This window comes from Lutjanus erythropterus, chromosome 15, assembly GCF_056507025.1.
Source record: "Lutjanus erythropterus isolate fLutEry1 chromosome 15, fLutEry1.hap2, whole genome shotgun sequence".
Taxonomy (NCBI): Eukaryota; Metazoa; Chordata; class Actinopteri; order Lutjaniformes; family Lutjanidae; genus Lutjanus; species Lutjanus erythropterus.
This window is the reverse complement of record NC_139331.1, coordinates 37436402-37452983: the sequence shown is the minus strand read 5'-3', so window position 1 is coordinate 37452983 and position 16582 is coordinate 37436402. Positions and strand designations below refer to the sequence as shown.

Below are 16582 nucleotides of genomic sequence, written 5' to 3'. Positions count from 1 at the left end.
ACAACTGAGAAACATGTAACGAAGTACTCTCACTCAAATAATGTACTATTTCACTGTACTTTTCAAGTTACCTGTAGTTTATTTACTTTACTTTTTTCAGTTTAATAATAGAAAATAAAATCAACGTTTAAATTATGAAATAATAACATCAATAAGAGTTTTTACAAACTAAAAACATAAATTAAAAAATATTTGACGTCATTAAAATCTCCATCTCTACCAGCTGCAAAATTTAAGTGGCAAACACGTTAATGTGTCAATAATTATGATTATAATACAGTAATATAATATATTCTGAAATGGGCCTTTCTGTATCATGAGTACTTTTACTTTTTGTTTTGATTTAAAGTATAATTTGAATTCAGGATTATTTCTTCACACTGGTTTCTGAAGATCTCAACACTTTTGCAGAGTCGACGTGTTTCCTGTGCAGAGGACAGGAAATGAAGTGTGCTGCTGTTTTCACACCTCTGGTTTATTTATTTGTTTGTTTGTTTATTTATTCAGAACGACAGACGAAACGATATACATATACTGTACAGTGGAAAAAGAAAAGAAATGTGCAACTATAAAGATGAATACAGTTTTAAAAAAGAAATGAATAAATGCTGCAGTAAATTAATTAGTAAATAACAAATGATAAATGTAATAAAGAAATATGGAAATTCTCCATTCAGTGCCCATTTGTACTTTGTGGTTGTAGTGTCACAATAAATTTGGCATTTATTCTGTATTTTCTCATTTATTAATTCATTTATTTGTGTATATTTTATTTATTTATTTTTACATAGAAATATTTTTCCTGTATGCTTTTTGTATTTTAAATACATTTGTTTATTTTTATCCCTTTATTTTTTACCTCATATTTTTCACTGTTGCTTTCTGTTGAGAGACAGTCTCACGGTCAGCTGACTTGAGGTGACCTTCCTGTTTGTCTTAATATTTCCACATGTATTCATTCTTTTATTTATTTCTCTTCATATGTCCACATTTATTTTCTTATTCTTTTTTGAGACAGATTTTTTCAGGTACTCCTGTGACTCCATATGATGGTGACCAGTAATAAGAATAATGATGTATGTATATGTAAAAAAGAAATGTATATGTATATGTTAAAAAAAAAACTCAAAAACATTAAAAAGAATAAGAAATGATAACCATGACTGATTTTTAAAATTAGAAGAAAAAAAAAATTACTCTGTAAATGTTTCAGTTCATTGAATATTTTATTTCATGGCTTTTGGAGATAAAGTCAAAATGACTGTATGAACATGATGGTAAAATTTCTTAGATTAATGTGTTCAAGTGTTATAAAACGTAGCTAAAACATGTTTGATGGAAGAGCAAACAGTTGTAGTTCCTGGTCCAGACCGTTGGTGGCAGCAGAGAGCGGCAGAACGGTCAGACTACCGGAAATGACAGAAGAAGAAGAACAACCCAAACAAATCTGCTCCATGTGGATCTGAAGACGGACTTCAGATATTATTTAAAACTATTAAATAAAAACGGCTGTTTTACCACAAAATGGACGAAGAACACACGGTAATGAAAGCTGCACGGTCACGTTACTTTGACATAGATGTTTGCGAACGTTAGCGACGTAACAACGACCGCGAACTTGGTGTTAGCTTGTCGGTCCATACCAAACTCCATTTAAAATGTTGTTGGAATTGGCCCATCAGAGAGATTAGAACATTTAACACAATTTAAGATATTTTTTCAGATTTCACACGAGACAATTTAACAATCGGCGTGTGTGTGTGTGTGTGTCTTAGTCCAAGCTAATTTTTAATAATGTGTTTAATCAGCGTTAGATTGTCCCACAGTTTACTTCACTGTCAAGTTGAGAAAAGCAATTCAAGACTTTTTCGACAAGCAAGAAAAAGTAAATTTTCATGTTCTGGCTGAAGTCTTGTAGTAGTTCATGTAAAGCAGGTCAGGGGGAGGAGCCTTTAATCAACCTGAACAAACCCAGTATTTTAACATAAAATGTATTAATTTTAATATGATTCTTAGTGATAATTGTGTTGTTCATCCGGAGTCTGTGATCAGAACTGAGTCCATAGTAACGACGTGCTATACAGAAATAGCACGGCGTAGAACGCCGTAACTGACCAATCAGAGACGAGTATTTAATAAGGATGATAAATAATAAATAGATATTTATTGTATCTACGATTCAAGACCCCTCCACTCTGCTTACTGTCCGTTATCCTGTACATCCTGAGAGTGACTCACTGATGACAGGTGTTTGTCCAGCAGCAGACCGCAGGACAGAGGGACAGACAAAAAGACAACACGGAGTGAAAGATGAAATATTTAACACAAAGTTTTACTGTAGTTGGTTCTGTCCTTTTATGTAAAACTGAACGCTTTGTTATCACCTACATATTTCTGTACATTTACTTTATCTGTGTGTGTGTGTGTGTGTGTGTGTGTGTGTGTGTGTGTGTGTCTGTGTGTGTGTGTGTCTGTCTGTCTGTGTGTGTCTGTGTGTCTCCCTCTGTGTGTGTGTGTGTGTGTGTGTGTCTGTCTGTCTGTCTGTGTGTCTCCCTCTGTGTGTGTGTGTGTGTGTCTGTCTGTGTGTGTCTGTGTGTCTGTGTGTCTCCCTCTGTGTGTGTGTGTGTGTGTGTCTCCCTCTGTGTGTGTGTGTGTGTGTCTCCCTCTGTGTGTGTGTGTCTCCCTCTGTCTGTGTGTGTGTGTGTGTGTGTGTCTCTGTGTGTGTGTGTGTCTCTGTGTGTGTGTGTGTCTCTGTGTGTGTCTCTGTGTGTGTGTGTGTCTCTGTGTGTGTGTGTGTCTCTGTGTGTGTGTGTGTGTGTGTGTGTGTGTGTGTGTGTGTCTGTGTGTCTCTCTGTGTGTGTGTGTGTGTGTGTGTGTGTGTCTCTGTGTCTGTGTCTCTGTGTCTGTGTCTGTGTGTCTCTCTGTGTCTCTCTGTGTGTGTGTGTGTGTGTGTGTGTGTGTGTGTCTCTGTGTCTCTGTGTGTGTGTGTGTGTGTGTGTGTGTCTCTGTGTGTGTGTGTGTGTGTGTGTGTGTGTGTGTCTGTGTGTGTGTGTGTGTGTGTGTGTGTGTGTGTGTGTCTGTGTGTGTGTGTGTGTGTGTGTGTGTGTGTGTGTGTGTGTCTCTGTGTCTCTGTGTGTGTGTGTGTGTGTGTGTGTCTCTGTGTGTGTGTGTGTGTGTGTGTGTGTGTGTGTGTGTGTGTGTGTCCAGGCCGGGTTCAGGGAGCCCTGTGCTCAGTGTTCAGCGGTGGATTGGGGAGTTTCAGATGAGGGTCGCTTCTACTGCCGATCCTGTCACAATATCATCGAGGTAAACAACAACAATAACAACAACAACAACAACAACAACAGGAAGCAGCAGATTTTCTGTTTCAGGAGATGTAAATAGAAAATTCATTCATTTTCAGTGTTTCACAGTTACTGAGACACATTTCCCAGCAGAGTTTGGACAAAATTGCAAGGTCACACAGAATTCATGGGGATTGGAGCGACTGAAGAACCAGAACCAGATCAGAATTATAATGAAGTCCTGTCGAGCCGCAGAGACATCCTGATGTACAAATCTTATTCTTCAGATGTAAGAAGACATGTTTGTTTGATTCAGACCTCAGCAAACGTCACATTTTAAAGGGACAGTTCACCCAAAATCTGGTGTTTTGATCTGATATGAATCAAAGTTCAACTGGAGACAGAAACTGATGTTATGACGTGCAGAAAGAAGCGCAGCAGAGTTCAGTTAAGATTTTGATCCATTTATTTTTGTTGATATGATCTGTTATCAGTCCAGTATTGATCCTTAATCTTTGCTTTTTAAGTAAATATGAAAATGATCATTTCCACTAATCATATTGCATATCGTGCCATTAAAACAATCAGCAATATGACTTTTTTTTTTTAACCAAATCATGTTTGGATGTTCGTGCTTTTTAAAACTTTTATGCAAAAAATGAAATAAAGGCCATATAAACAGAGCTTCGAAGAGAAGAACCCTGTTGATAAGCCTGCAGGTTCTCTGGTGTTCTGTTGTGTTGAAGGAGGAGAACAGCTCTGAATCTCTGGCTGATGCTGAAACACTCACATATCTGGATTCTGTTCTAGTGAACCGGTTTAGTGACGTCGTTAGAAACCAGTGTGAACAGTCGTGTGTAAATGATGACAGTGTGAACAGAAGTGCATCACAGTGAGTTTGAAGTTTTACCAAAAGAGTGAAGTGTGTGATAAATGGTTTTGTTGCTGAGTGTTTGGTTCAGAGGACAGAGTTTAGTGTTTCAGCTCTGGCTGCAGTTCTGCTGTGTGTCAGCAGGTGGCAGCACCGTCTTTAACATGGAGTTAAATCTGTTCTAACATGAGAATGTGTCCAAATGTCCTCAGAGAACCCAAGAGGTGGTGGACCCCACCTTCACTCCAGGTTCCAACAGGATCTCCACCATCAGCAAAGGACCCAGAACCAAGAGAACCGGTCCGTATCTCTGCCTCTGACTTGTATTACTTTGGTTTCCTGTCAGAAAAAGCTGTCTGACAGAAAGATAAAGTGGATTTTTGTCTTTTTCTGTCCCAGAAAACTGAATGTTTTTAGTGTTTTTGACAGTTAATCAAACAAAAATAGACCTTAGAGGACATCTTGAGCTCTTTTATTGAAATTTTTATCATTTAAACAAATAATCATTAGTTGGAGCTCTAAAATTTAAAATAAAAAGAAACTCGATTCATTTGAATCAGCTGATGGAAAAGTGAACAAATCGAGCAACAGTTTCTATAGTTTTGATGGCTGGTTGTGTGAAGTGAAATGTTTCCTTGTTGTTTTTCAGAGCGCGGCCGTCAGTGGATGGTCTGCGAGGGTTTCCAGTTCATCCTGAGGAACCAGGCCGACGCTCTGCTCAGACTGGGAGTCAGTCCTCACTTTAAGGTCAGTTTGTCTTTCATCAGACGTGCAGGCAGAGTCGGTCACCAGCAGCCTGCTCTGATTGTCAGCGTGTCGTTTCAGGACGAGCTGCTGTGTCCTCTGTGGAGACTCTACCTGCAGCACAGTCGACAGGCCTACACACACAACCCAGTGAGGAGCTCCAACTTCAGCGTGGTCAGTTCACAGACATCTTCATAACTACAGACAGTCCAAGTACTGAACATCCTGATGAACAGACCTCAAGTTTATCAGCTCTGGTTTGAGTTCAGCTGTGGAGCTCCACGTTTTCACGTTTCGATCTATTTTTCAACTACTGATTAATCTGGCAATCATTCTTCCACTAATCGATCAGTTGTTTGGTCCATAAAATGTCTCTCGAAGTCCAAGATGACGTCCTCAAATGTCTCGTTTTATCCACAACTCAAAGATATTCAGTTTCCTGTCAGAGACGAGGAAAGAAACCAGAAAATATTCACATTTAAGAAACTGAAATCAGAGAACTTTGACTTTTTTTTCAGAAAAAAATGAGACAGATTGATTAATCAATCATCAAATTAGTTACTGATTAATTTAGTAATTGATTAATTGTTGCAGCTCTAACAGGGAGAAAAGGAGAGACGTTGTTTGTTCACATGTTTGCAGGACGGTTTCAAACTGTCAACTCTGTCCTTAATCAATCATTGATCAAATTAACGATCGATGAATCGATTAATCAGACTGACAAAATCTTAAAAATGTTTCATTTACCAAACAACTCCTCAGTGTAAGTTTTATCTCCATGGCAACATGTTCCACGTTCTCAGACAGCGTTTCATACACCCTGAGAAATAAAGCTGTTAAGTAGAACCATTTAGGGTTCTTGTCCCCACAGGAGAACCATTTTTGGTCCCTGTTAGAACTTTTTATTAAAAGTCCACTTAGAAGCCTCTCAAAGAGTTCTACCTAGAACCCAACATAAAGGGTTATAATCTAGAACAATTTGTGAAAGGTTTCAGCTAGAACCCCCTCTGGAGGTTCTATACAGAACTTTTCCACCTTTCTAACAGCGCTAACAAGAATCCGACTAGGAGGTTCTACTGAGAACCATTTTATATTCCAAGGGTTTTATCTCGAATCAAACCAGGGGGTTCTACTGAGAACCGTATGATATTATAGCATAAAAGAGTTGGATTTTCAACAATCCTTGAAGAACTCTTTCTTCTAAACAGGTTCTTTGAATGAAAAAGGTTCTTCATAGAACCCCTCAGTATTAATAAAGAACAATGTAAAAAAAAAAAACTCATCATTGTTAGTTTTAGTTTTTCAGTTTTGTGATCACAAACAACTTTTCACAATTTTTTTTGGCAAAATTGACGAATGATCATAGCTTCCTGTGAGTTCAACCAATCACAGCGCTCCCCCTCACCCACACCATACATACACGTTTCGTTTTATTATTCGCCTTATTTTGTCACAGTAACTGTAAAAACATGATAATCAGCGGTCTGTGCACTTTTATTTTAGATATTGTTCAACTTGTGTATCTGAGTTTGAGCTCTAAAAAGATTCTGCTTCTTTGTGTAAAATCTCCCAGATACACGTCGTCTTTACAGATAAATCAGATGTTTTATATTTTTTGTAATTCTGAGCCTTTTTGGTGAAATTATTGATTCTCCCTGGAAAAAGCTGCCTTTCATTTTTAAATGAATTATAGGAAACAAATTGCACTTTTTTTGTCCCACAGTTTGATTCCAAAAAAGCTGAAAAACTTTGCAACACGTATCACAATATTTTAGAAAAGCTGCTGTGAAATCAGACATTTTAGGTCACAACAGTCCCGCCCCCCCAAATTTATGGAAGAACTGATTATTGAATATTAAGTTCTTCAAACCTAAATAAATTTGTTTTTAGGTGATTGAATGTTGTTGAATTGTCTCTGTCTCTGTGTCTCAGCGAGGTCCGGACTCGGACAGTGCAGCCGAGTCGGGCGTCACGTCGGCCAGTGACACGGACGGAGAGACGAAGCCGTCCAGCACCGCCGCGTCAAACGCAGGTGAAATCACAGACAGGAAAAGACGCGTTAAATAAGTAATAAACTGAGTTACGGCTGCAAGAACAATTATTTTCATGGTCGATTAATCTGTGAAAGCTCTTCTCTTTAAACTTAACATTTATCAATTCATCAATTAGTTGTTTGATCAACATTTTCTGACATTTTATGGACCAAAGTCCAAGATGACGTCCTCAAATGTCTCGTTTTGTCCACAACCCAAAAATATTCAGTTAACTGTCAAAGAAGAGGAAAGAAACCAGAAAATATTCACATTTGAGAAACTGAAATCAGAGAAATTATGTATTTAAAAGAGTTGAAATGCTCCTTTTACCTGCACAGAGAGCGGCAGCAATTGTTCGCAGCATTCGGGCGCGGTGGACGGCACCTACTACATGTCGCCGCGGATGAGGAAGGTCCGCGCCCTGATGAGCATGAGGAAGACTCTGGCTCTGATCCACCTCGCTCTGGTCTGGAGCCGCGAGGCGCTGACGCTCAGCGACCTGCTCAGGTAACACTACACATCTGGAAATCTGAACATCCAGCTGTTTTTAAAATGAACTCCTGCTACATAAACCTCGAAAACTGATTGAATTTATTTTGAACATTTAAGAAAATTATATATATATGTACACACACACACACACACACACACACACACACACACATATGTATGTATATATATATGTGTTTGTTTATATGTTTGTTTATATGTTTGTTTTTCAGGTTGGTGAACGACGGCCACGTCCCATACATCAACGCTTACGAGGAACTTCCTAACGAGATGAAGCTCAAAGGCAAAGACGGTCTCATCTTCAGAGTCGAGGTCAGAAATCCATCAGTTCCTGATCAATACTGAGCCAATACTGTGATCGATCGTATGTTTAAGGGTCAGTTCAGTGTCTGTCTGCCGTCCCTTTAACACGGAGGAGATGAAGAGAATTTAGTTTGTGCTGCTCACAGCTTTAAAAAAAAACATGATAACACTTTATATTAAGAAGTCTGTAATGAGTTAATGTGTTATAAGGCTCTTATAACACGCTTATAAACATTTATGTGTGTTAATAAGACTGTATACAAAAGTATAGTTAACATGTTCATTGATAGATTGTAAGACATTTATAAGCACTTACAAGAAGCATGTTAACAAGTGCTTATTCAGGTTAATTAATCCTTTATTATCCACTTATTAACAGTTAATTTTGCATTTTGAAGGTACCAGATCTGAAGTATGAACCAGATATATTAAGCTAATTAATGATAGCTGGCATAATCAAATATAATTAATTAACCTTAATGAGCATTGATCACATTGATCACATTGATCTGGTATCCCCAAAATACATTAGTTAATGGTTAATAAATGCATAGTAAAAAGATTAATTAACCATAATTAGCATTGTTACCTTTCTTATGAAGTACTTCTAAATGTTATGTATGTATATATATGTATATATGTATGTATTTATATATTCTCCGCAGAGCGTCCCGTCCCACCAGGCCGTTCATAAGGAGGCGGAGACTCTGGCTCTGTTCTTGCAGCTTCCTGCTTTTCCTCCAATCAGCCGCCAGACTCTGCTGCACCCGGCTCTGCTCAGCCTGCGATACCTGACTGACGCTAATCTGCCCGGTAACAAGAACAACAATAACAACATTTTACACTAATTGATTAGTGGAAAACTTATTGCCAGATTGATCACTGCGTATGTACGTGCACTCTATCTGTTTTCACATGTTTGGATCTATTTTACCGTACAGGATTAATTTTTCATTCATTTCATTTTTCATTGACCCCGTCAGATTTAAAGGGACACTTCAGTGTGTGTATTGATCAGGTTAATCATCAGCTAACTGTCCTCGGTCTCAGTGACCCTCTGTGTGTGTTTTTGTTACTCACAGCTGAAAGTACAGAATACGATGAAATCTGATATTTTAATAAATAATAATAGAAACAGATCGATTGATCAGGATCGAAGGCTTCATTTTGCACATGTTAAGTAAAAACACAACACTGACACCTCTGAGCATTTACAGGTGAAACTCAGCAGGTCTGATTGATTACTGATCGATTATTCTCCCTGTTCCTCAGATGAGCTCCACCTCTGGGTCTGCAGGCTGATGGAACGCGCCGGTATGGCGGATGAAACACTGCACACGTTCAACCGCCTGTCTCATCCTGTCCTGCCTCGCTACGACGTCCAGGCGGCCGCCCACATCATCGTCACCATGAAGCTGCTCTTCGGCCTGGACGACCACACCGAATGGTAAACGGAACAGTGTCTGATCGATCAGCCGCTCAGGATGATGCACCTCTTCTCAAACATACAGAAGAGTTTCTACAGAACGTTCTCATGTTTTTCTTTCTGAACGTAAACAGTCACTTTGTTTTTTTATCTTTTAGGGATTTATCCAATCAAACAAGCGACCAGGACGTCGCAGGTGAGTCCTTCACATTTAAATATGGACTCTTTATTCTGACTGACGTTTTACACGTCGAGCTGCACGACTCCATTCAGAACCCACAGAACCGACTCTGTTCAGAACCCACAGAACCGACTCTGTTCAGAACACACAGAACCGACTCTGTTCAGAACACACAGAACCGACTCCGTTCAGAACCCACAGAACCGACTCTGTTCAGAACACACAGAACCGACTCCGTTCAGAACACACAGAACTGACTACAACTCCGTTCAGAACCCACAGAACCGACTCCGTTCAGAACACACAGAACCGACTCCGTTCAGAACACACAGAACCGACTACAACTCCGTTCAGAACCCACAGAACCGACTCCGTTCAGAACACACAGAACCGACTACAACTCCATTCAGAACCCACAGAACTGACTCCGTTCAGAACACACAGAACCGACTCTGTTCAGAACTCACAGAACCGACTACAACTCCGTTCAGAACCCACAGAACCGACTACAACTCCGTTCAGAACCCACAGAACCGACTCCGTTCAGAACCCACAGAACCGACTCCGTTCAGAACCCACAGAACCGACTCCGTTCAGAACACACAGAACCGACGAACAACTGTACAAGTAGAGACGAAAAAACCTTGAAAATAAAGAATAAAAGATGAAGAATTTTAAAAAAGGTGCTTCACTTCTTATCGACGCTTCGTTTCATGTTAAATATTGTCAGTTTGTTTTCTGATCTTCAAATTAAATGTAATGTGAATTTCTTTTTGACAGTTGAACTTTGTTTGGTTTTTACGTCTCCACATGTTTGGACCCTTTTTTCAAGTCTCTTCTTTCCTTTCTAATAAAATCCTTTTCTTCTTCTTCAGTGTTTAAACAAACTCACTCCTATAAAATCTGAGTTTTTTATGTAAGAGAATGGAGGGTTTTGATTTGAAGACTGACGGGTGTTTTGTGTGACTGTGAACAGGAGACATGTTCAGTTTCAGGAGGTGGTACCGTCAGCTGCAGGCCGCTCTGATCTCAGCTCAGCAGAGGAGGGACCACGACGTGTCCAGGTGAGACGTGAACACCTGCAGAGGCTGAACTCGCCTCCGCAGGTTTATCACTTCAGTCTTTTTACACTTTAAATTATCAGCAGCTGATAACGATGGAACAATATATCAAATATGTCAATCAGAAAACGTCTCAGTTCTGGACAGTGAGGTTTTATAGAGAATCATTTAAATATTTTTCTGGACTGCTGTGTAGTTTTTGTTTTGCAGTTTGTAAAGACAGAATTCAAACATTCATCACCAAAGAAACGTCATGTTTTACGTGTTCAGACTGACTGTTTTTATTTGTTTTATTAAAGAAGAAAAAAACTTTCAGCTCCTTCAGGTTTTAAGTTTGCTTCATTTTTATTCTCCTTTTTTCTCTTTTTTTATTTAATACATGGTTAATTGGTTAAATTCATAAACACAGCGATTAATTCACTAATGAGGAATAACATCCCAGAAAAAAAAAACATTTTATATGGACAAAAAATAATAATTATTATTTTGATGATAAATATCATATCCTGGTTTTATCGAAGCGTGAGCTTTTTTTTTTTTTCATTACATCCCCAGGAGTTTTTGTTCGTTTTAGATTTTAAAGGATTTTAATACATTTTTAAATTGTTTGAAATTCAGAATTCTTGTCTGTAACATGGATTTATATATACTTTATATATATAAATTCTTATAGAGTAACTTTTCTGTAATAACTTTGAATCAGTGTTGGTATTTTTTTTTTTTAGAACGTAGAATTCATCACACTTCTTAAGAATGTGATGAATTCTTTCTTTCTTTCTTTCTCGTTTACAGGAAACAGTGGAAATCTGACAAACCTATTTTCCAGGACCAGGCGGACAAATGTATCATGACGAAAAGGAAAAGTAAGAATCTGACTTATTTACAGAAAACACTTATTGATTAATGGAAAACTTATTGCCTGATTGATTTCTAGTTGAAAAATAGATTCAAACATGTTTCACGTGTGAATCTGATGTGTGTGTGTGTGTGTGTGTGTGTGTGTGTGTGTGTGTGTGTGTTTCTGTGTGTGTGTGTGTCTGTGTGTGTGTGTGTCTGTCTGTGTGTGTGTGTGTTTCTGTGTGTGTGTGTGTCTGTGTGTGTGTGTGTCTCTGTGTGTGTGTGTGTGTGTCTGTGTGTGTGTCTCTGTGTGTGTGTGTGTGTGTCTGTGTGTGTGTCTGTGTGTGTGTCTCTGTGTCTGTGTGTGTGTGTCTGTGTGTGTGTCTCTGTGTGTGTGTGTGTGTGTCTCTGTGTGTGTGTGTGTGTGTGTGTGTGTGTGTGTGTGTGTGTGTTTCTGTGTGTGTGTGTGTGTGTGTGTGTGTGTGTGTGTGTGTGTGTGTGTGTGTGTCTGTCTGTGTGTGTGTGTGTTTCTGTGTGTGTGTGTGTCTGTGTGTGTGTGTGTCTCTGTGTGTGTGTGTGTGTGTCTGTGTGTGTGTGTGTGTGTGTCTCTGTGTGTGTGTGTGTGTGTGTGTGTGTGTGTGTGTGTGTGTGTGTGTGTGTGTGTCTGTCTGTCTGTGTGTCTGTGTCTGTGTGTCTGTGTGTGTCTCTGTGTGTCTCTGTGTGTCTCTGTGTGTGTGTGTGTGTGTGTGTCTGTGTGTGTGTGTTTCTGTGTGTGTGTGTGTGTGTGTGTGTGTGTGTGTGTGTGTGTGTGTGTGTGTGTGTGTGTGTGTGTGTGCAGGAATAGCGGAGCAGGTGAAGATCTGTTTCGAGAAGTTGTCCTCTCGCCCGGCGGGCGTCGAGCGTCAGGCTCCGTCCAGCTTCAGGTTCTGCTGGGGGGACGAGGACGGAGCAGATGGTCCCAGTCTGCACCAGAAGAGGCTGGACGGAGTCATGACCCTGAAACGCAACGTCCCGACTCCATCGAACGCCACATATTGGCACCCAGCGCTCAGACCCTGCCAAAGCTGGTGAGAAGACACAGAAACGTGAGACAGTTTCCACAGGAACATAAATAGTCTTAAAAAGTTCAAAAAAAAAAATCTGAATTTAAGGCCTTAAAAAATGACGGGGTTCTGATGTCAGGCTTCTTTTTAATTATGTTATTGGAAAATATCTATTGATCTCAACAAAACAAACCCAACATGGAGGTAATATCCACTGTCGTCTCATCTGATCCAAAGTTGATCTACCTCCAGATGTAATACTGTCAGTACAAATTGAACAAGTAATTGATTTAGTGGAAAAATGATTAATTAATTAATTAATTTAATTACTGTTTTTTTTTATCAACAACTGATCAATTAATGGTGAATATAATGGACAGATTGATTGGCAATAAATTATTTGCAGCCCTAATCTTTTGTCCTGTTTGTGCCAGTATGGATATAAAACAGGTGTTAAATCTAAAGAATCTAACTTGTTGAAACGTGCAGAACCTCTGATCAGATTCTTATAATTAGGGGGCCAAGCCCGCGGGGACTGGGGAACGCGGATGCAAGCATACGCGTTTCCCAGTACCAGCGGTGCTGGGAACCCTATTGTTTTTGTTCAGATTTTTATTATTATTCATCTTTTCTATTTTTATTCTTCTCCCGATAAAACTCATGCTGCAGCCTAAACCGTACAAGTTTGGACGATGAAAATTTGAGGGCTGGCCCACACCCCCGCACGTACCTCAGACGCCAAAAATTGCACATGTCCGCCTGCAGGGGGCGCTACAAGCAAGGACAACGCGTTTTGGCCTATAACTCCCACACCGTATGTCGCACATTCAAAAACCTTATATCCCCACATTCCTTGAATAGAGCTGAGTCACTTTGCAATTGGCCACGCCCACTTCCGCCTGGACGTCTTTTCCCGAAAAATCGCAAAAACTGGAAAACCTACTTTTTCGAACTCCTCCTAGGGATTTTGTTCGATCTGCACGAAAATTGGCCCGGACACTCTTCTGCTCCTCCTGACCTAAAGTTATCAAAAGATTTTTTTTGGGTTGAAAATTCCGCGAATTATTAACGAACAAATTTCTGTAGCTAGCCGTAAAAATGGAAAATGTTGCATATCTCGGTCAAAGTAAATGCTATCGACCCCAAATCAGAGATCCTTGGTTGGCATGAGACTGGGAGCCTATGAGCTGAATTTGGCGAATGTTGGCCCATAGGGGGCGCTAGAGATATGGGAAGTTTATATCTCTAGAACGGCTGCACCGATTTCGACGAAATTTGGTCCGTACGACGTAGGGCCGGTCCTGAGGCCATATCTTCAAGGGGGTCATGACAGGTCAATGTGGGCGGGGCTTATTACAAGATAAACAAAAAAATTTAATTTCTGCCAAAGTATAATACTTAGGGTTTTGAAATTTTATGGCTACATGTAAAATAGGACTCAGATCCCGCCTACCGAAAATCGCGTTCGTGCTCCACTAGGGGGCGCTATAACGCATTTTTGCCTATAACTTCCACATTTTAAATGACACGTTGAAAATTCTTATATTGCCGTATTCCCCGAATAGCGCTGGATTTTCTGACGTAGGCCCCGCCCACTTTCGCCGAAAATTCCCGTCGCTAAGTCGCCACATGTCCGAAACCTACTTTTTCGAACTCCTCCTACAGTTTAAGCGCCATCTGCGCCAAACTTTGCACATACGATGTCTAGACGTGTCTGATCTAAAGTTATCAAAGGAATTGTTGAACGACAAAAAATTCGCTAATTATAACCGAACGATTTTTTGGCTAGCTCAAAAAACGCATGTTGTGTCATATTTCGGTCAAACTAAAGTCTTTTGACTTCAAACTTAACACGCTCGTTCCAGAGGTCATCCGCAGACTCGGTGCCAAATTTGGTGCGGATCGGCCAATAGGGGGCGCTACAAACCCAACTAGGTGGCGCTATAACGCATTTTTGCCTATAACTTCCACATTTTAAATGAGACGTTGAAAAATCTCATATTGCCGTGTTCCCTGAAAAGCGCTGGATTTTCTGACGTAGGCCACGCCCACTTTTGCCGAAAATTCCCGTCGCTAAGTCGCCAGATGTCCGAAACCTACTTTTTCGAACTCCTCCTACAGTTTAAGCGCCATCTGCGCCAAACTTTGCACTTACGATGTCTAGACGTGTCTGACGAAAAGTTATCAAAAGAATTGTTGCACTCCAAAAAATGCGCTAATTATAACCGAACGATTTTTTGGCTAGCTCAAAAAATGCATGTTGTGTCATATTTAGGTCAAACTAAAGTCTTTTGACTTCAAACTTAACACACTCGTTCCAGAGGTCATCCACAGACTCTGTGCCAAATTTGGTGCGGATCGGCCAATAGGGGGCGCTACAAACCCAAAAACATCAGGTTTCCCAAAAGTTGCTCAGAGTCGTCCTAAATTCGCTGTGCATGATGTGGGTTCCCTCCTGAGGCCGACCGCAAAGTTACCTAATGATTGGTCATGAATACCGCAGCTCAGACGACAGCGCGCGTCCCCACGATCGCCCCGAGCCCCGCGACCCTCGGGGCCCGCAGCGGCGGGTTCCGAGGGCCGCTGGGACCGGGTCGCGCGGGGAGGCTTGGCCCCCGTTCATAACTGCTTGCAGTTCTAGTTCTAATCTGTTTTTGTCTCGTGGGTAAAATCAAATAACATTGTTAAAAAGACATTAAAGGTGCCCAGAAACACTGTTTTTAGTCAAACAGTAACATAAATCAATTATATCTGTGACAAACGTCGACCTTTGAGACCCTGCGGTACGGTTTGAAGACTCTTCTTGTCTGATTTCTTCTTCTCTCCAGGAAATGCAAGAATCATTACCCGGAGGTGGAGCCGACGCTGCCGCGCTCGTTCGTCTGGCTGCTGCAGCTCTTCTGCTTCCTGTTGGACGTGGAGGCGGCGTACCTGTTCGAGGAGGTGCTGAGCGTGGAGAGACGCCTCATCACCATCAAGAAGGAGCCCTTCAGGAAGAGGATGAGGACCAGCCTGTAAGAGAGAGGACAAGAAACAAGATGAAAAACTTTCAAGTAACATCAGCTGAGTGAAGAATTTATTACCATGTTGCCATCGGTGCATTCAAGGACACTCTGAAATCACAGTTGAGTGAAGATCAAACCCTGAGGACAAACAGGGACAGTGTGTGTGAAGCCTGAAAGTCAAGACACAGTTTCAAAGTTATTATCTTGGATTAGATGTTATCTAAAATCCCTCTTTACTGTTAAAATATCAGGTCAAAACTCTGTCATCACAGACAAAAGACATCAAGGAAAATGGACGTTAGTCTGGACAGAGCTGCAAGTTATTCATCAACAGGAAAAAATATGTTTTTGTTGTTTTTGTTTTTATTATGATTTTTTAATGTTGCAGATATTTTGCAAATAAAGATATAAGTGGGAAAAAACAGTCGATTGATGTTAATAATTATTAATGGACAATGAAAATGAATTATTTGTCATGTCCTGAAGCAAATCTGTCCTGCAGATGTTGCCAGACGTTGTTAATATTAACTGTGTCCAGAGTGAGAACAGTTGTATTGGTTTCTTTTTTCTTTATCACGTCTTTGTTTTTGAGTCACAGATCTGCTGAAAACACTGAAGACAAAGAAAGACGAGAGCTGCAGTGACAGAAAGTGAGCAGCAGGGGGAGACAGACACAGAGAGAAGCCTCACTTTCATTCATACTGACAGACCGAAACCAAACAGTGCAGTGATTCAACCACAGGTATCAGAACTACACAGAGCAGACACAGACATCATGTTTGTTTGTTTATTATTTATGCACCAATAAGTGTCCACATGGAGCTCATTATAAGGCACCAAACAGTCCAGCTGCAGCGGTGAAACATCTGTCAGACATCAACTGAACAACTACAAGTCAACTTTCTTATAACCCTTCATAAAGAACTCATGAGGATCAGTTTACTAAAAACCATCTTCACTCTCACTTAAATCAAAAGTCTTTTCTCTTCAGGGAGACATTGAACCTGTTTCTGTTTCTCATCATAATGAACCTGAACTGACTTTTGATTTAATTAGACTTCAAATCCAGACTTTTTTCCATCAGGTTCTACCCTGGAAACTTGTTTTTGTAAGTTAATTTGTTGAACTTTTTCTTTTTTTAAAAATTACTTTTTGGGCTTTTGCCTTTATTTTGATAGAGACAGCTGAAGATATGACAGGAAAGGGGGAAGACAGAGGGGGACTGACATGCAGCAAATGTGTCACAGGTGGAAATCGAACCAGCGACCGCTGCAGAGGACCAGC

The 16582-nt window shown here is 40.3% G+C and overlaps 1 protein-coding gene across 1 annotated transcript; it reads left to right on the top strand.

Annotated features, from left to right (window-relative positions):
* Nucleotides 1–3057: 3057 nt before the first annotated feature.
* taf1b (TATA box binding protein (Tbp)-associated factor, RNA polymerase I, B) lies at nucleotides 3058–15358 on the top strand (the record flags this gene model as incomplete). The annotated part of the gene is made up of 14 exons (XM_084737115.1): nucleotides 3058–3306; nucleotides 4368–4455; nucleotides 4805–4902; nucleotides 4981–5073; nucleotides 6832–6931; nucleotides 7271–7439; nucleotides 7655–7754; nucleotides 8411–8558; nucleotides 9018–9192; nucleotides 9330–9367; nucleotides 10329–10416; nucleotides 11206–11276; nucleotides 12089–12317; nucleotides 15122–15358. Coding segments are annotated over 14 exons (1836 nt in total), but the record flags the coding sequence as incomplete, so codon positions are not given.
* Nucleotides 15359–16582: the final 1224 nt, after the last annotated feature.